At 41.3% G+C, this 26,055-nt stretch overlaps 1 protein-coding gene across 2 annotated transcripts in view; it reads left to right on the forward strand.

Moving 5' to 3' along the window:
* Nucleotides 1-2,680: 2,680 nt before the first annotated feature.
* shank3a (SH3 and multiple ankyrin repeat domains 3a) overlaps nt 2,681-26,055 on the forward strand; it is a 119,693-nt gene continuing 96,318 nt past the window's right edge. For both annotated transcript variants that reach the window (XM_030096899.1, XM_030096900.1), the window contains exon 1: nt 2,681-3,024. In XM_030096899.1, coding sequence (XP_029952759.1) covers nt 2,716-3,024 — 309 coding nt within the window. In that variant the 5' untranslated portion in view covers nt 2,681-2,715. The remainder of the gene's footprint in view (nt 3,025-26,055) is intronic.

Raw genomic sequence — 26,055 nt, forward strand, 5'->3', positions numbered from 1 at the left:
CCTGCCCCTGCTATCTTGGGGAATCATTATTGCTGATTGGTGAACCATCTGAGGCCTCTTGGCATCGTTGCTTGAACTTAATCTGTGGTCTGTTGTTCTTTAACATGCGGCCAACTTTACGTTTCAACTTTCAGGATGCCGAAACATTGTACACATTCTAATTAACAGTATAGTTTCAAACTGGTCGCATTTAGTTGGGAGAATTTTAAATCAGATGAAGCTAAAATGAGGCAGAATGAGCTGCTCGTGTTTTCTGTGGAAACTCGTAAACCGGTTTGTTTTGAGGCTGTAATCTTGATTAGAATTTGTGTTTCCCTCAGCTGAAAGCAAACTCGTGCCTCCAAACTGGCTCTGTCTGCTGCGATGATGAGACTCTCCTGTCAGTTAAATGCTGTCGAGCATATGGGAACGTAGCAGGATTTAGTTTTGCATTGTTTTCTGTGAGAAGCTCACTGTAGGAATCTGAGGCTTTTTGCAATATGATGATCATATTCTGAACAAGGAGAATGTATCGATGAGTTGAAGTTGGAAAGAGGCACAGAAAGAAGCAGCACAGACTGGGCTGGTTGAGCGAACAGATCCAGACTGGAAGGGTTCTGGCTGCAGCTGGCCGTGATCTCCTGTGTGCACGTGCTCCACCATCGGCTGAAATCGTTAACCCCAAAGCATTATGGGATTGATTCACTAAATCAGATAATACTCTCGGAGCATATAAACTCACACGTCTGTTCTACTTGCTTTATTCTGTTTTCGTGTAGATTTCCAAATCTGATGTATCAATCGGAAGGAATTCAGTGCGAATGACAGTAAACACAACACTTTTTCTTGATTATAGATGTATAAAACTAAGAAACTATTGAAGGGAAGCATGTCACCCTGAACATTTGATAAAGTATTATAGAAGATGGAACGATCAATCAAATAGAGTCACACAGTACAGAAAAAGTTGAAGATTTTCTTTCTATTTTGCCCTTTTGTTGTGTCTGTGTGAATTGTTGCTGCTTGCTTTTATCAATCTCATCGAAGAGCTCGCTTTAAACTCCTCCTAATGAGAGCGTCCTGTCTGGATACTGTCAAGTCAGCTCGAGGAGAGACGGCGCTGAAAGCACAGCGGAGCACAGCAGTGACCTAAAATCGCAATTATTAATTTACAAACCTGCCACGAATGTTTTATGGAATTTTTCCCACAAGAATTCCACTTGTTGATGATATGCTGCAAAACAGGAAACATTAGCTAATTAGGTTTTAATAATCTGCTCCCATAACTGTGTCTGTTGTCTGAGTTCTCATTTCTCTTGAGTGTGACAGAATAACTTGATAAAGTTTGTTGGTTAGCCAACTTTAAAATCTGTCTTTCTCCAAAAGAAAAGAAAATTCTCAGTCAAAAAATAAACTCCTTTGGGATGTCGCGGTTGACCATACATTTTGACAAAGTATGCTATTGGCCTTTGATCACTGTACAGTCTCACGTCTTCGTAGGAACTTTATGCCAAAAGAGAAGTAAAGAAACAATTTGAGGTCCCTCATTTGAAAATTACTTTTTGTAAAAAAAAAAAAAAAAAAAAAAAAAAAAAATCACGCCCTTATTTGCATTTTTGACAGTTTTCTCTGCGTCACTGTTTACCAGGGAGGCTTTTGATCAGTGAACCCCTTCCCACAGATAAAGTGAAGCATGAAGGCCAAATCCTGCCCCGCATTGATTTGAGCAAATACTCTCTCTCTCTCTCTCTCTCTCTCTCTCACACACTCTCTCTCTCTCTCTCTCTCTCACTTACTCTCTTTCCCTCTCTTTTTGAGCTTCTTTTTTTGAGGGATTTTCACTGACAGAATGCATTCCCTACAACCTTACCCCAGCTGTGACTTTGAAAACTAATCGTGTGTCCTCACTGTGATCATAATAAATCGACAACCTAAACCATATCTTAACCCATATGCAAAATGTCATGAGGTCAGTCATTATGGTGTAAAAGGGCCATGTCATAACATGAGCGTACACACACACACGGTAGGCATGTACAGTCTTGCTGTCCTAAAGTCACCTCAGTGGGAAAGCTGCGCAGCGACAGTGTGTGGCTGTGAAAGTATGACAATACGAGGAGTTGTGATGTCGACACACGTAGAATCCATCTGCCGCTGTGAATAGGAATACACGTGCATCTGATTTCTACATGATTTTATGTGTACCATCAGTGTTATTTATTATTTCTCATCACTATTCCTATTGTTTCATGTATGTGTTCATGTTGTTGAGACTGTGCTTTCTTCTCTCCAGGATGGTAAAGTGTGTTAAGTGATAAGGATTAGTGATTCTCCACCGTCCCGTCGATGTATTTTCTTCAGCCCAGGTTCATCTGGTTGTTTTTTTGTTTTGTTTCGGCTTCAAGTTCCTTGTGCACTTATCTTCTTTTTGTCTCCACATCTCTCCCTCTTTAATCTCCTATTACCCCTCCTCTCTGCCCATTCCCTCCCTGCCACCCTCCTTTCTTGCCTCTCTCTCCCTCCCTCTTTTTCTCTCCCAGGCGAGTGATGCATGCTGCAAACGGTGTGTGCGTCTAGTGTGAGCAAGAGCCACCGGTGTATGTGTGCGCTTGTGTGTGAGTGAGTGTATGCGTGCGTGCGTGCGTGCGTGCGTGCGTGCGTGCGCGAGTGTGTGTGTGTGAATGTGTGTGTGTGAAGAGAGAGAGAGAGACATAGACCGAGCCCCTAACACGGAGCATGCCTCTGCGTCCGGCAGCCAGCAAACATGAGCCACCCAGCCCTCCACGGCAGGACCAGCAGCAGCAGCAGCACACACACACTCACACACACACATTCACACACCCTTACACGCACGCAGCAAACGGCAGCCAGGGGGCCAGCACTGACAGCGGCAGCTCCCGGGAAGAGGACAGCGGTGTTGCCGTTCCTCGCGGTGTTCCAGCCTTCCGTCCCGGCGCAGAGTGTAACAGTGCAAGAGCACACATGGAGGAGCCGACAGGCAACACGGTGGTCATCCGCATTGGAATCCCAGACCTACAGCAGACGGTAAGAGCACGTTCTGTAGCCACTGCTGGAGAGAGAGCATGAAAGAGAGGGAAGCTGCCTCTCCCCCTTCCTCTCGGACTGGATGATTTCCACCTCTCCGCTCTCAGCTTTACTGATTGTTTGATTTCTTTTGAACTGGTGCATTTCCTTTCCTTTCTGTCTTTGCTCGCCACCCTTTGTCCATTCAGCACTTCTCTTTCTCGTTTCCCTCTCTTTTTTTGCCTTTTGGCATGCACAGTTTTTTGGCTGTATTTGCTCTGCTGGCTCCTGGAGGTTCCTCTCCACCATTCCACCCTCTGCTTTTCCACTGGTGTCTCGCTAATAAATCTGCCTCTTCATTAACTGGGCTTCAGCTGAGTTTGACAACTGGCCACTTAGGGTGAGAGCAGGAGAGGGAGGGACCAGAGGAGAAGAAAAAAGGCTTCAGGGAGGCATTGGATCAGGCATAGTTCAATTGATAACTCAAAGTGGTATATTTTGATAGTTATATCCAAACTGGGAAAGTTCACCTCAATCTTTCGGTGTCCTTGTTTGATTTCTTTATATCCATAAAAATGGGCAAAAAAAAAAAAAAAAAATTCCAAACCTTCATTTTCTTTAATGAAGCAGTCATTTCTCTAATGATGTAACCTGTACCTGTGTAATGTGGCAGTCCTTTCTTTTTATTGCGATGAGTCATGTGTCCAGTAAGATTTGACCATCTCTTCCCTAAATCGTGACCAAGTATGTCTTCACCGGTATGTGTGCCTGCTGCAGGAGGTGGTATGGATCACGTCCTGAATGATTTCAATTCATTCATCCTCCCAGTGCAGCTCTCTTGATCCACACAGATTTCAGCTACTCAACAGCAGTCATTCCCATTTGAATAATTTCTTTTGTATTTCTTTTACTTTCTGAGTTCTTCATTGTTTGCTGTGAGGACAACATTCCCATTTAAATGTCCTTTATAAGCCTCATCTTAAAATGGTGGTGAACAGAAACTGCCTGTCTGGACTGCACACAAATGCAGAGAGGGGGAAATACTCTCTTCATTGGCTGTAGAGCAGAATAAAGTACCCAGTTCCACATATCCTGGCCCCCATGTATTCTGTCTGGCACTGGTTGCACGTGAATGTTGCACGTATGATCGCCCCATTAGACGCCGTGTGGCCTGTACTACAGCATAACTTATTTGGCTTTGTGTTACCGATGTGCTTCCGTGTCACATTACTCAAATAGGTACATGGAGCAAAAATGATGATTAAACCATTGTAGATATTTGCTGCATGATTATGCTCAGTGAGTAAGGTAGCTTTTTGGCCGGCTGTTTAATTTAACCGCTGAGGTTTATTCTCTATCCAGACACTGATGGAAAAGGCAAGAGGGCTGATTGTTGTGGTTGATTACCTCATTGTGTTTTGGTGAAATGACCCATTGTGTCTTAGTGAGGCTCCGACGCGACATGCCAGGAATAAAGACAGGAAATAAAAGGAGGGCAGTTGAAAAGAAAGCAAAGAATTCCCAAAGGTGCTGCAGAAAAGCCGCGTGTGGAAAAAAAAAAAAGAAAAGAAAAGATAAAAAAAGGCTTTTTTTCAGTCGAACAGCAACACACTCACACAAACACTTGCATGCATCCATGCATGCACACATGTGCCACATAGAGGTGTGCACACACAGATGCGAGCATACCTGCACATACCTGCACAAATGGACCCTAATTCCAGAAGATATAGCCTAATTGTCTTACGTAATGCAAAGATGTTCAACAGATTATTAGTTTCACTTTGAAGGAGTCAGTCATCAACTTAATCTCTGTGTGTGAACAAAAAGCCGAGGCTCCATATGGCGTGACATCGCGATAGACGGAAAGACAAACAGACCAAGTGTCTGAGAGTCTGAGAGACAAACATTGAAGCAGATGACAGATGGGCAGATTCTGACAGTTTGAATCTTTTCTGGAGCACTCAGAAGTGACTTGTGTGTACTCTGAGCGAGCAGCAGATTACACTAGAATAGTCTGCCTGAAGTAGGATTACGTGTCTCCTGCTGTGTCTCGAGCCCGGATCAGGACAATGAGGTACCGTGGCATGATCACACCCAGCAACACTTTCCCTTTTCAGCGGGGAAAGTGGTGAAGTGTGGGCCCCCATGTGGGGCGAAGCCAAGGTATAAATGATCTAATCCTCACACTTTCTTTGTTAATCCTGCCCTTTCATCTTAAATTGCCAAAAAAAAAAAAAAAAAAAAAAATCCTGTATAATTAGTCTGAAGTGTCTGTACCATTCTTGACTCAGTTTTTCTGGCGTGAGCTGTTGGGTATTTTCTATTTGGTGGTAGTTTATTTAATCATTTTTAAGGAGATGTCACAAGTGAAATGTTACCTGAATTACTGTTTGCTGGCTCCAAAGCTGCTGTAGGAAGGCCTTTGTTTTCAAGATGTGCTCTATGCTTGGCAAGCATTTTTTTGCTCTCCTAATATTTTAGACATTGTTCATATTTCCCATCTTCCTTGTTTCATTCAATCTGCTATATAGGAGCTAATGATGGCGGGCCCAAGTCAAGCCTAGTTTCAGGGCAAATCATCTGTATTGGGACCCTCTGGAATAAACATCTGGAGATGGGATAAACGCACAAGAGAAATGAAGATGAATCACATTTTACAGCTGGAACTGTACAATACAAAGGTTTAACGCTTTCCAATCGGAATGTCTCTGTCTTCCTGAAACTCATCATGACCTTGAATCTCATGATCAAAGGTTTGATCCTCTGCTCTGCCTGTTCATATACTGGAGTGTCTTTGAGCAGGACAGCGAATCATAAGTTGCTCCCGGTGGAGCACCTTGCATGGATGCTGTCCCCATTGATGTGTGGATGGCTGAATATGAAAGTGTGAGGCGCTTTGAGGCCGCTTAAAAGCGGTGAAACTGTGCTTTAATAGTGAAGCTCGTGCGCTACGTGCAGCGCTTCGCTCAGTGGTCCACATTTCTTACGTAAGGCGCTCGGAACGCCTTGAAAAAATGTAGAATTTGATGTGCTCTATGCTGGTTCAACAGCAGCTGAGGTGTTATGAATACTGTACTTTTGACAATGTCAGTCTTTCTGAATCCATTTTTTGAAGGCTGCTTACTCTCTTGCTAAATTCTGATTGAGTAAAAATGGGAATGTCAGCCATTCAAAACCAGACAAAGGATGGCTTCTGTTTGAATATTTAAAAATGCCACGTGTTTTTGAGATGCCCAAACTTTGACGCGCTCTATCAGTCTTTTAACTGTCATCTTCTGGGTTTTTGTTTGTCCAACCTACAGATGGTGAAGTCCTTTCTGATCACCTTAAACTGTGTTTGTCTTAATTCTCCATAAAGATACCTCTCTCTCTTATTTAAGCACCGCCCACTTCGCCTCTTTGCTCATGGTGTTCAGCCTCGGTCTTGCTGCAGTCGTCTCCTTAATGCCATGTCAAGATCTGAAATGTGAGCATTTAACTGCCCGTGACAGTGAAGACTGCTGCGTTTGAGTCTGCAAATTTATTTGGTTACACTTGCGGTGAGTCACCCGGCTTTGACACCTGTTTGGGTGAATCTGTTATCCATGTTCCTCATCGTTCTTCATCACTATTGAAATAGAGAGCAAGTTTAGAAAACATTTTTTTTAGCATCTTCTTATTCGAACCACTCAGAAATTTAACTTGTCACAATCACTGAATATTTCCGGGTAAATTATCTTCTTCATCATAAATAAAACCAAGGTGTTTACGACTCTGGTTCATAAAGTGCTGCTGTGTAGGAGCCAGATCTAGATGAACGTATTAGCGGTATGGATGATGCAGTTTGTCGACACTGCAGTCGAACTTTGTGGAAAACACTTCGGACATTTAGCGCTTACTGAGCAGCAGCAGCTTTTTTTTTTTTGTTTTTTGGAACTGTTTCTTGGCACCGTGCAAGTCTAACTCCAGTAGCCTCGCTGCTCTCAGACATGCTTCTGGTTTCTTCACACACCTCGGGAAATATATTACTCTGTAGCTGCTAAGTACTGCATCATATTCAGCAGCGAGCTTTCAGAGTTTGCCTGCTTACTGTTGAGTGCTCAGAAGGTGTTATATAGTGAATTTATTTGTTTATTTGATTTTTTTTTTTTTCTCTTTTAAAGTTTAAATAGCTGGCTGTTCCAGCTGAAAGCATGGCTTTGAGGAGCGAACAGAACCAGAGTGACAGACTGGTCTGAGGATGAGGTGAAATTTCTGTCAGCTTCAGCATCCCTGGCTGGATAGTTAATTTATGAAATTGTCAGGTTAATTACAATATGAACGCAGTACGGTAAATTATTCTGACCTGAGAACCAGCGTGTGTGACATTTTTCCACTGTGGTAATACAAAATGTGGGGTTCTGTTCACATTGTCCTCCTGGTGGGTTTTTCAACCTTTATTAGTGCTCTGCAGGTGCCACCGCTCTGTATTGCACTGTCGATTGTCCTTTTCAATCCAACCTCTTTATTGCCTGTGCCTCTCTCCTACTTTGTATTAAAGCAGTTCGACTGTCCACATTAAGACTCTGCTCAGTTATGGAAATCTCTAAATGATCGCGTCTTTCACCAGATCGAGTCACATATTTAAGATCAGACTCTACCTGGAAGATGAGCTCTTTCTCAGTGCTTTCAGCATGATGGTTAAATGTTATTAGATTCAAAGAAATCTATCGGAGAAATAAAAGTAGCTATTGTGTTTTATTCTAAGAAAAAAAGTTGCTCCATCAGCAGATGTATGAAAAACAAACGGCAAATGAAATAGTCCAGTCTGTCGACTCTCAGAGTCCGAGGAGAGAGAAGAAGAAGAAAAACATTGGGACATTGATTTGAAGATTGAGGAGCAGGCTGTGAAGTCAAGTCTCTGAAGAACCTGCTGGAATGTTCATAAACCACTTTAAATCTCTCCCTTGACCTGACTCTCAATGTCTTCGGGCTCCCTTGGGAGTTTTTGTGAGAAGGAGCGAAGGGGATTAAACTGTGTCTCCATGTTTGACTTCATGATATACTTGGAATTTACACATAATTCAGCTGCTTTTCCCCCCCACAACATTCTGAAAAATCACATTATCAGCTCCGCTTCAGTCAGATCTAAAGACACGTCCAGGTTTTTGAAGAACAAAAGGATGGATTCACAAATCAGATGGCCTGGCCGCCCCTGGCTTGTGATCTTAACTGAGATAGATTGGTATAAATTAGACTGCAGAATAAGTTTAATTTAAAGGTATTCCTTTGCTTTGATGGATATTACATTTTCTTGCAGTGGAGAAAGCAGTAAAATTAGTACTGTGTGTCTGAACATTGCGGCGGCAAAATCTAGACTGGAATGAATAATAAAGTTACGATGTGACACCAGGTTGGCGACAGAAAGCTCGCTTTCAACATCTCCTCTGTTCCTTCAGTCATTGTGTGTTTTCCTCATCTATATGGTCTTTTGCAATTGCCGTGTTGATGATCTTATCACAGCCTCTTTCTGCCCGCCTCCCCCTGTTCTTTCTTTCTGTTCATTCCGTCTCTCGTCCACACTTCATATCCTCCGCTCCCTGCTGTCTTTAGTCTTTCACGCTAGAGTGGTTTGACAGTTTCTCCAAATGCACTCAGACTGACATGTGCGACGTTATATCAGCGATCGCCGGACATCCCTCTGGAAAGCCACTCGTGTCCTCATGCTGCTATTTTTGGTTTCATTCACAGACTAGCGGTAGGGGCGCAAGACGTGGCTAGCATATTCCTACCTCCATCTGGTCACAACAGCCATCAAGGGACGGGGAAAGAGGGAGAGAGGGAAATGTGACCCTGTATAACACCCATTCCCCCGATTTTCATCTTTCTCTCTTTCCCCCCTCTTTCTCTCTTGCTGCCCTCCATCTGCTCCCAAGGTCCCGTCCAAAGATGAAGTGGAAAGAGAGGGCAAGACAGATACAGCCAGAGTGTGTGTCTAACATTTTTTTAATGATTACAAGCACAGTTGTTCAAGGGCCATTTTTTAGCTCTCCCTCTTGTTTACAGCCCTAATTATAAAACGGTTAGGACAATGTATTAAATGTGAATATAAAGAGGATGCAGTGATTTGTAGTTCACGTCACTACATTTTTTTATTCACCTCGGAACTCAGAAAAAATTCCAGATATTCAGTTAGTAATGCCACCAGCTCATTAAAGAAAACTGAAAAAGAACAGCGGAACATGTTAGGGTAATGTATTGCAACAGCTCAGTATGAAACTGAGTATAAAAAGAACATTTAACAGGGAAATAATCTGTTTAACATTAATTGGTGACTTTAAAATGCCCATACATGTACATTTGTGTGATTTTCTGTCTTTCTGTTTGCCCTGTGATGAGCTGGTGTCCTGTCCAGCGTGATTCCTGTCTTCGCCCATAGTTAGCCGGGACTGCCTCCAGTGCCCGAGTATCCCGACATAGATGAGGCGGTATAGACGATGGATGGATGGATTAAATTCTCGAAGGAAGAATTAATCCATGCGTCCCAAGAACCAAGCAGGAAATGGACCGCTGGACTCATTAGCACGCCGTTCAGAAGCAACTCTCTCGGTGCGCCGTTGCATTAGCGCCTAGTTTACACATCCTTTAAGGCCCTCGGCTGAAAAGAATTGCAAGGTTTTTTTATGAATTTCAAGTCATTGCATTCTGTTTTTATTTACACTTACAAATCATCCCAACCTATTTTTTTATTTTATATTGAGTCTACGCTGGCTTCACTCTCGTAGTATTTCTTTTGTGCAGATGTCCAGTGCTTTAAACTGGAGAAAAAACACGGTGACTCTGATGCAACGTGAGAGTAAATGCTGTAATGCGAGAAAAAAAAAATACTGTATATTTTTGGAACAGAGAATTTGGAAACTCATAAAATAAATGAAGTAAACTATCACTCAAGGAGCCTTAAAAGAATTCAGGCCATCCTGCGCCTCACAGCACCGATGTGGAAAACTGCAGTCAAAACCATCGATTCTGTATTTGATTCTCTTTAATGTCAAGAAGCTGAGGACTCAGCCTGTGCTGCCAGCATCTTCTGCTTTTCCCAAACAAACAAAATCAATGCCATCAAAGTCCAGGTCAGTCATGTCACTGGTCCATTCCGTCTCTCCTTGTCCGCTCGGTGATCAAGACTCTTCATTTAACCACTTGAAAGGACACAAACAAAACCCTTTCACTTCTTTAGATGTAAAAGCTGCCAGCTAAATAACTTTTTCAATCTTAAATGTTTTCAATATATTTAAATCTTTCAATCCGTATTGGATTTCAGTTGCTATACAACAGTGTAAATCTGTTGCAAAGTTACGCCAGTGATTTACCATGACCACCTCTTCTTTTTCAGTCATTACTATTATTTCCTTGTTATAATGGCATATTAGTGGTGAATCAGTAGTACTGAATCCTCATTACATCCTGAGATTGGTTTATTTGTTCATTAACCTTTTGCTTGAGCCCGGTAATCGTCTTCTTCCCTCATTGTTCTTCATTCTTCGTCATTGTTTCATGTCTTCTCTGTTTTTCGGAGTTCAGCCTGAGATGCCTGGGAATATAGATGGAGATCAGTCTCGGCCCAGTCAAACAGTCCTTGTTTCACAGGTCTGGTCCAGATATTGATTGTATTTGCAGAGGGAGAATACCTCTCTCCACTGTAATATTTTATCTACGATCATAACGGGAGACGGTGGATTTTAATATATGACTTCTTCTTTCTCGCCATTTCGTGTCTTGAGCGTCGCTGCGCCATGAGACAAAACCATCTATTTATGGACTGTTTTATGAGACTGCCAGCAGTTCAGGTGAAATGATGTATATGTACAGTAGCAAGTGCTCTTGAGATTCTCTCAAGACAATTCTTGTTTCCAACACAGGAATACGATCCACTCTCCCGCCGTTGGGGAAAAGACTCCCCCCTTGGCGATGCAGACACTTAGAGAGAGCAGCAGCACAGAAGCTCTGCGCTTCGTTCTTCTGACAGCAGGGGAGATCAGGCACTTCCTTTTTATATGAAGTGAAATGAATTTCTCAGAAACCAAATGTCTCTTTCTGGCCCTTTCTGCCACATTATGGCCCAGAATAAGAAAAATAACATATCTGCTTTTGACGGCATTTACTATTGTAACAAAATACGTAATCATATGTTTTATTAATTACCATGAATGATGTTTAAACATTCAGTCACTTCGGCTTCTCCGTCTCCTTTTCAAAAGCTGAGCTGCATATTGGTTAAACACAGTTCTTAATATTGTGGAGAGCCTCCCACAGTTTGACTTGGTTTGATCACATGGATGCACATTGTGCATTCAAGTTATAATTAGTTCCATGTCATAGAATAGCTTGATAAGCCACGCTGGAGCTTTTAGAGAAAAGCAAGAGTTAATGTCACTTTTACTAAATGGGAATGTATTATTAGCATTTTCACTTCTTGTCTATTCTGGGACTCTGCAGATTTCCATAATTCATAAAAAAAAGAAAAATCTTTTAATTATGTGCCATACAGTGAGTGTTTGTTCAACCTTCAACAGTTATACTATGACCTGCCAATATGCAAATAGTTGGAGAAAACTTGAAGCCTCTGAATTAAAAACCTTTTAATGGCTGCACAGTGGTGCAAGATTTAATGCTCTCACCTCATAGTGAGGAGAATGTGGGTTGGAATCCGATCTGGGCTCTCAGTGAGGATTCCACCTTCTAAAATCACACACTTAAGGCTAATTGGTGACCCTGAATTGTCCGTGGATGAGCTGATCTCTGTCTCTCTGCATTCACCCTTTGACGGACCAGAGAGGTTGCCTTCAACACCCGTAACCTGGAATCGGAAGAACTGCAGCAGGACATCACTGTTCAGTTCTTTGCTTCCTGTTTTTTTTTAGTAATTCAACTCCATTATCTGTGTTTTGTCAGCATAGCGTGGCTCAAACAGATGGTCATGTAAAGAAATCATCAATCAGTCCCAAGATAGCTTCTCAAAGGAATTAATGTTACATATTTTCAGATATGAGCATACAAAAAATTATATATACAGAGTGAGATGGATAAAAATAGACATATATGAAAACGCTACTATACTATATATGAAAGCACCACTATTATTTGATAAAAAATATTTATTTATTTAGTTTATCATTGCGCATGTTGAGCATATTTTACAAAAGTGGGGAGAACTATTTCGTGATGGAAAACCAGCAAAATTCAGTATGAATGCATGTTTTTCCATCAGAGGCCAGAGGAAATGCATTTATTTCCCCAACTTGTACAGAGCTAATTAACTTACTTTAGTTGTTTTGCATTTGTTTCAGAGATTTAGCTTCCATGTTCTTGAGTTGAGATGTTTTATCTCTTTGCCTGTCAGGCTCATTTTTATTTTGAAATGTACAGTATGTTTTGAACATTTAACAATTAATTTAAGCTCAGAGAAGAATAAACACTGGGAACTATTTGTCCCTTTTTTAAATTTAAAAATGAATAATAAATAAATGTTTTTTTTTTCCTGTTTTAATTTTTCACACTTTTTTGGAATTTCTTCTCTAGAAATTACATGAAATGCTGCAAGTTTTCACACTTGATTGCTGCTGTAATAAAACTTTGCAGCATAAATCTGGAAACACTGACATGTAGTAAAACAGAAAAAGGAAAGTACCGTTAGTTCTTGTTCACATCACTGTTTTAACTTTTTTTTTTTTAACTTTTTCCCATAAAAAAAGTAAAATCAAAAAAGGGGAAAGAATAAGTAAAAAACCAGAAACAGATTTTCAGTGTGAATTTGTGTGTCTGTTTGTGGATGTTTGTCTCAATGTTTGTGCGCCTGCGATTTTATGAGTATTCACTTCTTCTGACTGACTGATGTTAACTATCAATCTTGTTGGCATATTCTGTCTCGCCCTTCAGCAATAATGGAAGAGAGGAGTTCGATCAATATTCCTTCTGTATATATATACATACTGTATGAATGTACGTACCCAAGTACGGGTTTCTCAGACAAGTATCAGAGTGAAGCTCTTGAGAGGTAGAAACAGAAGGTTTACCATTAAATATTGACATATTAAATATTTTCATTCGATGATTAGAACACCAGTACTGTTTTCCTCGGAGTCTCTTTTCGAAAAAATGTTTTTTGGAAGTTGTTACACACTCACTTTAAATTTCACTGGATACCAGTGTGGTTTGGTTCAACTTAAATCTCTTGATCTTGTTTGAAGTCCTGTCAAGGTGTATACTTGTTCAGTGCACACACACGCACACACACACATATATGCAGGTGCGATTGCTCAGGCTTTACTTACAATGGCCACAGAATCCACTTCAACAATCAGTCTGTCCTACAATTATTGAACAAGTTTGTGTGTGTCTGTGTGTGTCTGTGTGTCGTGACTCCGTGCCACAAGGCTGAACATGTCACTGCGGCTCAGCATTCAGAGTTTTTTTGTGTGATGCAGTGGGATGAATTCAAATGTTTACCAAGCAGCAAAAATGCTGCATAAACCTGGCTCTGTAATCAGCTGCAAGGCACACATAGTTTATACTAATTCAACTCGCCCTGCAGCTCTGCAGTAAATCTCATCTCCATTAAAGGCTGTTGGGTTGAGTTTTTGTCCAAGTTTTGTTCAGAAGGGATTATGTCAGTTTGGCTTTGTTTAATGCCATTGATGCAACTGGAATGTTTCTCTGTTGAGAATGCTCATATAGTTCCTTCACAGGTTCAGCTAGATATCTTGTGATATATATGGATATAAGATATTATATCTGCCTGTATCTGTCTCTTCTGTTAAATAACAGCAACACACTTTCAGGAATGTGAAATGCATTTGATTGTGACACTTTTGAGGTACGTCAAACCCAGGCCTGATGATGAATTCAGAAATCAAGAGTTCAACTGTAGGTGTCCTCCATTAATTTTTCAGACTGTATATGTAGATTTTGTGAAGCGACAGGGTGAAGGGGTCCGTGCATAATGTAACCCTCTTTCATAAAATAATGTCGCCGTACTCTGTGTTGCTTTACACTTTTGACTTCCGTATTACCAGTGCATTTGAAAAAAATGATGAGCGTGACCTTTGATTCTTCCACTGTTTTAAATCAGTGACTCACTCAATTATCCAGCGTGGGTTAGACAGAGCGCTGACCCCTGAGCGTGGCCGCGCACACTCACAGAGGATGTTTCAGCACTCTGCAGCTAATGCTTCACCTCTTAGCTCAAGGCTGAAATCAAAATTTATGCAATTAACTGCAGTTCTTTCAATCTTCGATAGCAAACTAAACAATGCGTGACCGCGGCGACGCAGGTTCCGAGCCGTGGGAAGTGGCGGCCGGGGTTACGCCGAGTTGTCTGACCTGGGACCTGCAAGTCGTTCTCGTCCCAGTGGACAGCTCGGGTCTGACAGGAACAGCTACAGTAGGCCAGTGTTGACATTTCTTTAGAGCTTTAAAGACCAAAGGTTCTGACTTGAACCCCTCGCCATCTCGCTGTCATGCCTGTTGTGGATGAAGCATGAAGTCATCACACAAGGAGCCCAAGAGACAGGCCTGTGTGTGCGTGTGTGCATGCATGCATACCAACTCCCATTTAAAAAAAAAAAAAAAGAAAAAAGAAAAGCAGCTGCATTGCAGATTTCTCATAAATGGGTAAGCACACATATTGATCAGTCCTCCAAATTTTGGAAAGTTTTCAATTTTGCAATACGCTTTTCTGTGAAGCAAAAAGGGGGGGAAAAGAAAATGGGCAACCGGACCTGCAACTAGCACAACGATGAAATGAAGAAATTACCCGTGGTGGGGTGCCACCGACACATGCAAATCAGTATCCGTCAAATCGATCCGTGAGAAGCAGCCACCCTCCGACACAGGCTGAAAGACATCAGCTGTGCCAGGCATGTGAAAATGAAAAATCTTTAACAACTAGTTGAGCCGTCTGAGCTCTAAGGTGAGCCATTACCGGGGCGATGTGTCCGTCATGGGGGGACAGGATGGCAATGACATGAAAAAAGCTTAAATTTAATGGAAATCTCTGAAATTACACTGGCTGGATGAATCTGTACCATGAAATGTGTTCGGACCTCTCGGCTGCGGTTTCAGTCGCTGTTATTTGACAGCAAAGTTTAATTGTTTTTGAAATCAAGAACGATATGTAAATTAGTTACACTTTTTGAAGGTTTTCACATAAAAGGAAGTTCAAGGAAGGTGAAAAGGGAGTTTTATCCTCCTGACTGAACGTGACATTGTAAATGGTCAGTGGCATTTTGTTGAAATAATGGGCAGACGTGGTGAGAAACTCTAAAAAAAAAATCAGTGCTGAATAACATTTAAGCAGCGAGCCCTCCTGGACTGTTAGTAAATTTCAGCACGTTTCCTTGGCAACCGGTGAGGGTGCACTGCTCCTTGGCACACCCCGAAAGTAACTGGCTGATGATATGCAAATTTAACAAAATCCAAATTTAGAAGAAGAAAAAAAAAAAAAAATACAAAGGTTGGGAGGCAGCATGGATTCGCCCCTTTTTTCAATGCAGTGCTTGCACCATAAAAAATATTATGTTCTGTGAGTTTCAATTTGTTTTCAGACTGCAGGCAGCGTGTTGCTGCGTAATATGATTGTTAAGATGCAGGATGTCCTGTTCCTGTGGAGGATGCAGCAAAATATAGTGCAGATTTGAAATGCAGTCTGCATCACAGACATCCAAGACAGGAAGTCTGATATGAAGACAGAAGCAGAGGAACATTTCTGTGTTCAAAGTACATGTGTTGGTGTGTAGATCACGTTTTACAATATATTTACATCTTTTTTTTCCCTGTATATGAATACTTATAGCCATATTGCCCCGTGCTCAACGTTGTTCTTGTGGGGATAATTTTCATGACAACTGATGTTAAACTGCTGAATTTGAAGAGACTGACAGCAGCTGGAGTCGACACTCTGTGATCTCTTTACACATTCAGATGCAGGGTTGTTTGCTGAGTAAAAAAAATATGTTCCCCCGGGTCTCAATTTTAAAGCTTCTCAGTTCAAAGTTCTAAAATACACATTTATCTCCTCCACAAACTCTCCGCTAACACCCCCTGGTCGTCTATCGCACACGCCTTTTCCTCCCTCATGTGAACTCTCTCTCTCTCTCTCGTCCTCACAACTTTTTTTCCTTCTGAAATCCAAATCATCATGAACGCATTCTGAAATTAAGTCGGAAATAAGCAAATACCATGGCCTTAAAGACTATAAAGCAAGTACATGAAGGGCAACTGGTGTTACTTTAAAGGCAAATTATTATCATACTGAATTTCTTTTGATTGGCTTTGTGAACCTCTTGTGTGTTTTTTTTTTTTGTAATAGTATTCTGCTTGATGCTGACAAAAAGTGTCTAATCTATTTACACATGAAGGCGTGGGGATATTACAATGCTGACAGCATGACTCCCAACTCCAAGTTCATTAAAATGCAAATGAATGAATTTTGTATGATCGGACTGTTAAATGAAATGTCTCAAGTTTTGTCAGGGTTCATTGCAGGTTCGATTTAATGACAGACATTATAGATCCTCTAATGTGTGTTTAAGTTAAAATCATCTGTTTTTCTCCATGAACATTCATTTTTTTCATATCATAAACAAACTGATGACTTTGACCAACTTTTGACATTTTAATAAATCTGCAAAATGTTGCATCTACAGTAGTAACAGTATATTTAGAATTAGCGGACTCCACTATGTCTCGCCAGCACTGTGAGCTTTGCTTACACATTTTGTGGAGTTGCAGCAGTTTTTGCCGTCTTTGTAGGGAAGTTAATTGTCTGCACATTACGGCCGTGCGTTAGGCAGCTCCTTTATGTTTCTGAGCTGTAATATAACGCCGCTATAGCAATAACTATTACATTTTACCAACACACACCTCTGCGCTTCTGACAACATGCCTGTTCGCCACAAATTAAACTCAACTGTTCGTATCCAGTGGACGGCATGAAACACGCTCCATTGTCCGTAATTAGGCAAAGTCCAGCCTCAGCATTTCCATGAGAATAGACTGTGCAGTGTGTGTTCGCGCTGTGTCTTTCAAGGTGTCTGATTCTTGATAGCAGCAATTAATCTGAGTTAATTGAATCAATGCCATTCTTCCCTTTTTGTCTCAAGGGTGCGCGGTGGTAATAATGCAGATGTAAACCCTCGGGGGGGGGGCCAATGTTCATTGCATGTTATGGCGTTTGGAGATTTACCCCGAGAGTCGCGCTTTGCATGGACCCATTGTCACTTTCCGATAATTAGGTTTGAGATTAACAGAGTGTTGTGCACAGTATTTACGTCAAAACCAAACACCAAACATCGATGCACGTGCACAGCCGTAAAGATGCATGACCGTCTCATTTCAAAGCGGCGGGCGGTGCTGGCTGCGATGGACTTAAATGGAGACATGCTGTGTTCTTATTAGTTTGGCCACAGCCAGATGTGCCCTTGTGTTGTGTTTACCTGCAGCAGCAGCGTTTCACGGTCGACTTGTCTCATGCAATGATTGGAAGGTGAGAAAAAGATAGGTGGTATTTACCAGCAGTACAGTGCATCACCTCATACGATGTTTTAGCGTGATTTGGATCACGCCGCTGAAAATCAGTTTCCATGAAGGAGCATTTTCTAAATGGGTAGTGCTGGATTTTGCATGCCTGTGAGGCACAGTCACATCTGTGAAGTGGTTAGTGTTCTATTGCCAGTAGCGAGTGTGTCCCTGGTTCCTGGGTAAATGAACGGAGGAAATTGGAATACTGGCAGAAAATCGAGCACAGGAAAAACTCTGATTTTTAATTTGAAATTTAAAATAATTAAATAACAAGGTAACATTGATCACCGATTTTTAGTAAACTGTGTCTCTGAATTAGCAACAACATATCATATGTAAAAAAAATATATAAATCATCATTTTCGGAGAAAAAAGTTTGGGGCAACAGAAATTCCCCGTTGGTCAGTGCAGCAGCCACTCGTGGCAACAGGAATTTCTCAGAGTCGTAGATTCTGAAGATTTTTCGACCCTACAAGGGAGCAGCACTGACAATTTCTGCCACAAGAGGGCACTGCTGTAACGATTAACAGATTTGTGTAAAAATATGCTAACATAATGAGTTAATTGTTTCACATTTGGTTCTAAACTTGTGTTTGTGTAGTTTGCTGTTTATGTTTTCTATCAGAATGCCTCAAGTTGTTACTTGTGGCATTAAATGAATTCGGTTTCTCAGAGCGCTGGCATCCAGCCGTTCATGTTGGGTTGTTTCGGGACGGCTATTGAAAGTGATTTAATTACATGCTAACTCTCCGGTGTTGTGGAGTGAATTTAATGTGTAACCTGGTACCACTAATGTCATCTTTAATATCAAACGGGTGTTTGTCTGCTGGTCCACTCTGGACTTTGATAAGAGGTCTTAAAGGTTTTTTTTTTTCTCTTTAAAACGAGCTGTCCCATGCTTTGCTTCCTGAACCTTTACATTCTTGTAAGATGGTTCTGTAACTTTTTCCAAGAGCAGCGGCAAATTGAACATTTGATCACTGACCCGTATCAGAATTACATCGTCTCACTGCATGACTTCTCCAAACTGCAGTATCCTCCGGGCCACACTGGAAGTACTACATATGTTATTAGATAATCATCTTTGTTGTTTAAGTGATACTTCAGGCTGCTGATTATATGGAGCTGTTAACCCTGCATATGGAGCTCTTAAATATTAAATAGTATTGCTTTATGTCCCAAGGCAGCGCATCCCTAAAGGATGCTCGGATTGAGACAAAAAACATGCATCTGCTATTGTTCTGAACTGCTGCCAGAAAGAACCAGTCGAGGGAATAAGAGCAGACAGAAGCATTTAATTTGATCCGTCGAAGAACCCCGAGCTGCACATGGATTGAAGGAGCACACGCATGTACCGCGCCGTAGTATTATGATAGCTAAACTGTATTAAACTCGCCCACCGCATGCTCTAGTTTACACATGTTTGCTCTACTTGTGATCTGTATTACTGCCTCCCTCTGGAGCTCTGGGCGGGACTCGGAGCTCCCCCCAACCTCCAGCAGGAGGCTCGGCAGTGTTAATTAGTGCATATGTCATCTGGGCAGCGACAGCCAGAGGTCTTGGGAGATGAAGACGCGGCTGTGTGAGAGTCATTACACTCCATCATCTCAGCACTTCTCCCTTCCACTTCGCCACCGTGCTTCACTCTTCTTTCTCTTCCCTGTTGATGCATCACTTTGTGCTAAAAGGCAACAACAATGCCCCTGTCTCCTCCTATTGAAACTGGATGCCGTCTGGGCCTTAAGAGATACTATAGTGATGTCCTCCATGCATCATCCATGCTCACATCATTTCTCTCACACACACACACACACACACTCTTAAATAGTTTTGTCTAGAATTCAGCTGCGGTGTGTTTGCGTATCCTCACTTAACCTGTTTACACTTAATTGAACTTGAATCCACTCCAGGCTGTCCTTTTTTTTTTCTCCCCAGTAATAGCTGCTCGTGCTGTATTCCAATTCTGAAATTGTTCTGAGCTTGAGTTTTCAGTATAGAGTACAGGTTTTTAATATTATGCTCTTTAAATTACTGTGCTGAATCACTTGTCCGGGGTGCTTCATTTTAATAAAGAAAACCTGTGATATTTACCGAGCTATTTACTGAGTTATTAAAGCCTTGATTACATTTATAAAATGAACTCAGTAGAATATAAGTTCAATGTCTTTTCTATTTTTTCACATTCAGTACAAGTCTTTACAAAAACACTACATGAAGTCAGCCATGTATTAATCCCCACACTGGCTTCATTTAGTGAAAATTTCACTAAAACGCTGCCAATTACCCTGGATAACATGCTTCTGGGCGGTGAGAGGAAGCTGCAGTATGCAGACAAAACCCTGCTGACAGAACAAAAACACGCAAACTCCACAGAGAAAGGCCGAGGCACTGACTCCAGTGGAGACCTTTTCACTGCTACGCTTTTTGTTCTGAGCAACGCTAAAGACACATATGCAAATTCCAGTTTGAACCAGGAGCTATTAGTGCTAACCGCTAAATAAAAATGACATCCTTTATTAAAGTCCCTGTAGTCTGAATTACAGTTTCATTCTTTCAGCAGATGTCGTAGTTATTTAAAAAATAATAAACTCACAATTATTTCATGTACTTAGAGCCATAAGGAGAGGCTAATACCTTTTAAACTCTGTCAGCGTCACATCTCCGAACTCCCAATGATCCATATCTATCGCCGAACCGTTTCAAACAGTAATTAATTAAGATTACACAATCTTCTCCGTCTTCCTGCGCTCATTGTTCAGCATGTGTGAAGCGCAGTTTGTGTCACATTTCTTCACTGAAGCCTATGTTCTCCTGTCCAATTATCCTTCGCTTAATGTCTCTAATTTAACCAGACAAAAGATCAAGGCCCCGTCTTTGATGAAACCGTGTGAAAGCAGCGGGGAGGCTGGAGATATGAATGTTATATGCCAGGATATCTGATCTCAGGCCGAGTGTGAATGAGTCTGATGTGGAGGTACAGCGATAAACACAGAACGGCCACACGGACTGTAGGAATACAAATAACAAAAAAAAAAAAAAAAAAAAAAAAAAAAAAAGGGAAGGAACTTGAGATTCAGTATCTATGAAAAATCCATATTAAGTGCTTTGACCAGTCACGTCTCTGTAGTGTAAAGGGGAATCTTATATAACTCCTCATACATACACTTGCTGCTGTAGCTTCGTCTTCTGCTCTAATTCTGCGATTCGCACATCATGAACTCTGCACAGCTCCCCGCGGACCTTATTTTTTCCCATTCTCTTCTGCAGTCATTAAAACCGGAATGCTATATTATTAAGGTTATACAGCTCTGCGCGGCTCTTTCGTGGCCATTTTTTCCCTTCGGTTCCTTTCAACAGCTACTTTTATAAAATGTAACAGAAATACCTACATATTCACAATAATATTCTGCAAAACTGAATCATGTTCTTTGATCAAACTACACATCCAACGTCTCAACATTTATCTATGAAGACCGGGGCTTTACTCCTGGAGAATGTGGTCACTCGTGGGTGAACACGGCACGCTAGAGTGGAGGGAGAGTCAGGGACGGTTTCAGTGAGGATTTACCATTTTTGACACATGCAGGTGTATTCACTCACACGCACTTAATCGGTTTTGAGGATCTCTACCACTCGGTTTGTTAGCAGGCAGCGTTACATCATTTAGTTGCAAGGTGGTTGCACTTATGATGTGATTTAATTTGGCAAATTAGTAAAACGGGTCCAAACCAGATAATCAAACATTAAAGCAGATGCTTCCCCATAAAAACAGCTTTAAATATTGATATGCTCGTGGAGTACTGCTGGAGAGGGCTGTTCCATAATTCAGGTAAATCTTCTGTGAGCTGGTTCCTTGGTTGTTTTCCTTGGTGTGGCGCAGAAGCTGCTGTTGTCACATGGCGGTCCAACTCAGTCGGATGAAGGCGCTGAAACGTTATTACCTCGGGCTGGAGCGGCAAACAACTGTGCATCACCGTACCGGCTGCTGCTTGTTTTCCCCTTGTCGTTCTGAGGGATTTTTAATGCCAAACATTACTATAATACTAACCATTCGATATAAATCACACGATTAGCAGTGCCTTGAATTGGGCATTTGAAGACTCAAATGTAGAACATTTATTTCTTTGTTATTCTCATTTCTCGGAAATAATCCTAACGATACATCTGTTATTTCTCGCTCCATCATAAAGAAAGGTGATTGGAATTGACCAAGTTTATATGAGACTTTCAGGGCGAAAACAAACAAAACAAACTCCACAGATAGCTGGCGCTGAACACTTCCTCACCCACCCTTCGTCCTTTAAATAGTTTAACATCCTCGGGACCATTTCCAGGTCAGCATCTTTCTCATCGTTCAAGAACAACTGGCCATCGGGGATTAAAGCTACGTGACCGAGCTTCCCTGGTTCCAACAGGCTAGAGGCAGCACAAGCAGTAGTATTTCATTTATAATGTATGAAATGCATTTTTAAATACAATATTATGTGATGGAGCAGCAGTTAGCAGCGCTCCGCCAGTTGTTACGTAAACAGTCACATACCGAGAGGAGAGCTGGCTCGTCTGAAGGCCAGTGAGAGTGAAAACCTACCAGTGGCTCGCTTTAGCACACCTACTGCTCCACCTCCTCCGGCAGCCAGCTGTAGGCTTTGTCTCCGCAGCATAATCTTCTTAATGGGTGTTTAAGTGTCTGTTTTATCACAAGTAATGAGCAGAAAATCCCCGAACTGTCGTTGGTTTCCGCTATTACTGGTTAAACAGAGTTTGTGGTTACTCATCTGCTCTCCCATCACCTGAGTCTTTTTGCGAGTTAATAATATCTCGGCTCACACCGGCTCAATAGCTTCGAGAGTGACACCTTCTTCCCGCAGTGTTAAATGACATGGTTATCCTTGTCGTAATCCTGTTTACTGTGGCGTCGGCGCTCATACCTGGAGTCGGCGCCGTGGAAACAGGAGGGATAAATCTTGTTTAAGTCTCGACGAGCGGCAGTCCATTTTCTGGGAACAAGTTTTAATGACATCTCCATTTTCTGACACCCACGGCTTTGTGAAGTTTGTTTTGATCGTGCTCTCGGAGCTTGTCCTTTGATGGAGACACACATGCACGCACGCTCGTGCACAGTTGATTCAGCGCGTTGTGAATATGAATTGCTATTAATGTTCAAGACATTTTGACATTTTTCACTCACTATTTAAGCAATATTCTACATCTGGTTTATGGGAAAGTTGTAACTTTTCTCACTTCTATGCTGTCTTTTAAACACGCTTTTAAAGCTGGATTGTAGAATCTGTTATTGCTCCAGATCCTCAGGGTCTTTGCGTGTTGCTCAAAGCACTTCTGTACAAAACCTTAATGTCTCTAAACATTATATTTTGTCCTAATAGCTCACAAATGTCTTGCCATCATCTGACACCGGAGGAGTACATTTGATGTATTCTTTCTGTTTGGTTTTCCTCATCATTGTTTTTCTGGAGGGGGACTCAGATTTATGTTCAACGGCATGATTTAACAATGTGGTGTTTTTGTTGAACAGCGCTGGGTTGTAGACACTGCCGTCAATAAGGTATCTGTAACTCATGGGTTTTTTTTAGATTTGTAAAAACCATAAAAACATAAAACGAGTGACCTAACATGTGATTCGTGTGCTGATGAAATTTGCTTTGCACCGGCGGTTGCAGTGTGGGAAATGTTTGTGACAAGAGATGAGAAACTATTTTTGATCATATTTTGTTTGAATTGAACTCCAGTAAAAAGAGTTACGCATTTAACGTTCAAAATGCACATGAGGCAGCTACACTGAGACAAATAGTTTGTGTAACGTGAAATCCTAGTGATCTTTCATGTGAAGATTTCTGGAGATTCTAACAGGTGGATTGATTTTCATCAGTGTTTATTTCCGTGAGATTCTGACACCAAATATTTGAGCACAAATATCTGGACTGTCAACTCCTAAAATTATCTAAACTGTCTTGTTATTTCTTTCAACTCTTACAGAGAAAGAATTGGTCGCAGTGAAATAAAAACAGCAGCTGGTGGCAACAGTTAAATAACCAGCTTAATCAGGATCAGGTTAAGTCTACAATGGTTGAATTGTTTTGTTTTCCTGTTTTAAAGTGAAAGTTTTTCCAAAATAAGTTTGAAATGAAGTCCATTGTTTTGTATAAAGTTCAGCTGTTATCATCCAAGTTTCAGTAATTCAGAAAGCAGTTTAGTTCGTGATTTAAAATCATGATACAAGTTGAAACACCGTCCATCTGTCAGTACTTATGATTAAGCCCGGTGTTTCTAACGTTCCCCAACACCACAGGCCCCAAACAAGGAAACCAGTTCATTTGAAACACCGTACCGACGCTGTATCAGAGATTTTAGCAACAGAAAATACCCCCCACACACACACACACACACACACACACACACACACACAAAAGTGTGTCAAAGGACACATAGCAGCATTTTGATACATTTTTCTGGCTCCACAAACACCATGTCCCAAAGTAATGGACTGACTCCTGCACAAATGAGGGCGACGTCTCCGTCCCTCTACGATCACGTGACGTTCATCCAGGTCTTTTGAACGGCTCTTTCAAACGAACGGCTACCTTCAAAGAGCCAGGAACCCCAGCTCGCTCTACTGTGCTGATTCTTAAACCTTTTTATAGAATACCGTATATTCTCTTTCTGACGCATAATACCTGTCAGTTTCTCCATCAAATAAATCTCTTGGACCATCGTCCAGCCATTGAGCTTTTACAATGCATTTGCATTAAGCGAAGTTCCTGCTTATGATTTAGCTGTGTGCTTGAATGCAGGATTTTCAGTTTGTGTCTTTAATCTGTCTCCCATATTTCATCAATAGCCACTGTTTGCACATTGCCACAGTTGTTTGGTCAAGGCTGCATCTTCCTTAGACTTCTATGTTATGTTTATTTTTATTAAGAATTCATGGTATTTATTTCCATATGTTGTGCCCTCCAAGCTCGAGCGTGACCACTGAGAATAACTTATTCAGAATTTTATTCATGTAGGTGTACGCCCTGCACTGTCACTTTCGAAACTAAAATCAAGGTAACGCAAAACACAGCTGATTAAATGTGACCTCGCAGGGCTTCGTTATTTTCCTCACTTCAAGCAGGTTGATTTCCAGCATTTGCATTCAAAGATTAAAGAAAATTCAAAGTATTCAAGTGAAAGGGCTTTTAAAAACAGTTTCATATGCAACAAACCAAACGCCCAGTATCAGCAGGATGTCATATAAATAGAAGTAACCTCTAATGGTTGCAGATCTATTTTTGGAATGAAGGTTTTTGGTGCTCCTCCGTAAATATTAAAATATCTTTAAATTTCTGTGCGTGGGACTTTATGTCTGGATTTAACTGAACGCTGGAAAAATGGTGTCTCGATCATTGTAGATGCGACTGGAACTGAAAAAGATAATCAGTGGGTTTATTTGTTATTGAATGCCCAAAGTGGGCCACATAACGAATAAGTGCTTAAATAACTCATCAAGGTTGAACCCAGCCGGAAAGCGTTCCTCCTGGTTACAAACATCCAGGCAATAAAATGATTAGTTTCCTTTATAATTGCTTCCAAATCATTATTTCTTACCCATGTGAAGAAAATAAACTGTCTATCATGTGCTCTTTTTTTCCATTTATTTATCATAAATAAATGAATATTTATTTCAACTCCATCACTTGTCAGTTACTCTTTGCTCCTACAAAATAAGAGCGTTATCTCAGTGTCTTGATGTTGTCTTGATAGAAAACAGAGGTTGCGGTCCTGATCTGCATAGTAATGCCCCCTGCTATCGTCTGGCTACCCGTTTTCATATGTTGTCTGTTTGTCCCATGGGAAAGAAGGAAAAAAAAAAATCAAATCCTATCTAAAGTCCAGGGAACGCCTCGGTGCGGGCTCGTTTCTGATTGCTTCGGTCCCTCCACGACAAAATCATGTTTCAATCAGACGCCTGGTATAAAGCCTGGAGCAGGACAGAAAGGACTGGCTTTAGTCATTGTTATCTAACTCATAAATATTTTAAAACTCTGTGCCAATTATGCACACGTCTCTGACTTTTGACCCACAGATTTTATTCTGGTTTGTTTTGCCACTTATTTTTTTATCAGGTCAAGAGTTTTAGGTTAATGCTTCGGATAGTAGCATGTGACAAATTGTATTGTGGGACTGTCTGACTCTCTCTCTCTCTCTCTCTCTCTCTCTCTCTCTCTCTCTCTCTCTCTCTCTCTCTCTCACTCTCTCTCTCTCTCTCTCTCTCTCCCATCTGTGACTTCGGCTCCACAATGTGGTTACTGCAGGGAAGTGCTCGGCCCTGCACAGTAACCATAATCCTTTGCACTCTCGTCTGAGCCGCGTAGTTTTAAAGTAGACATTTTAGTCTCCATATTAAATGAAGCCTAATCCACTAGTCGCTACCTGTTTGCTTAAACTGTTTAGAGGCTGGAGATGCACTGCAGAGGGGATATCTTGTGGATGCACAGAAAGTATTGCATATTGTAG

The sequence above is a fragment of the Salarias fasciatus genome, chromosome 7, assembly GCF_902148845.1.
Source record: "Salarias fasciatus chromosome 7, fSalaFa1.1, whole genome shotgun sequence".
NCBI classification, from domain to species: Eukaryota; Metazoa; Chordata; class Actinopteri; order Blenniiformes; family Blenniidae; genus Salarias; species Salarias fasciatus.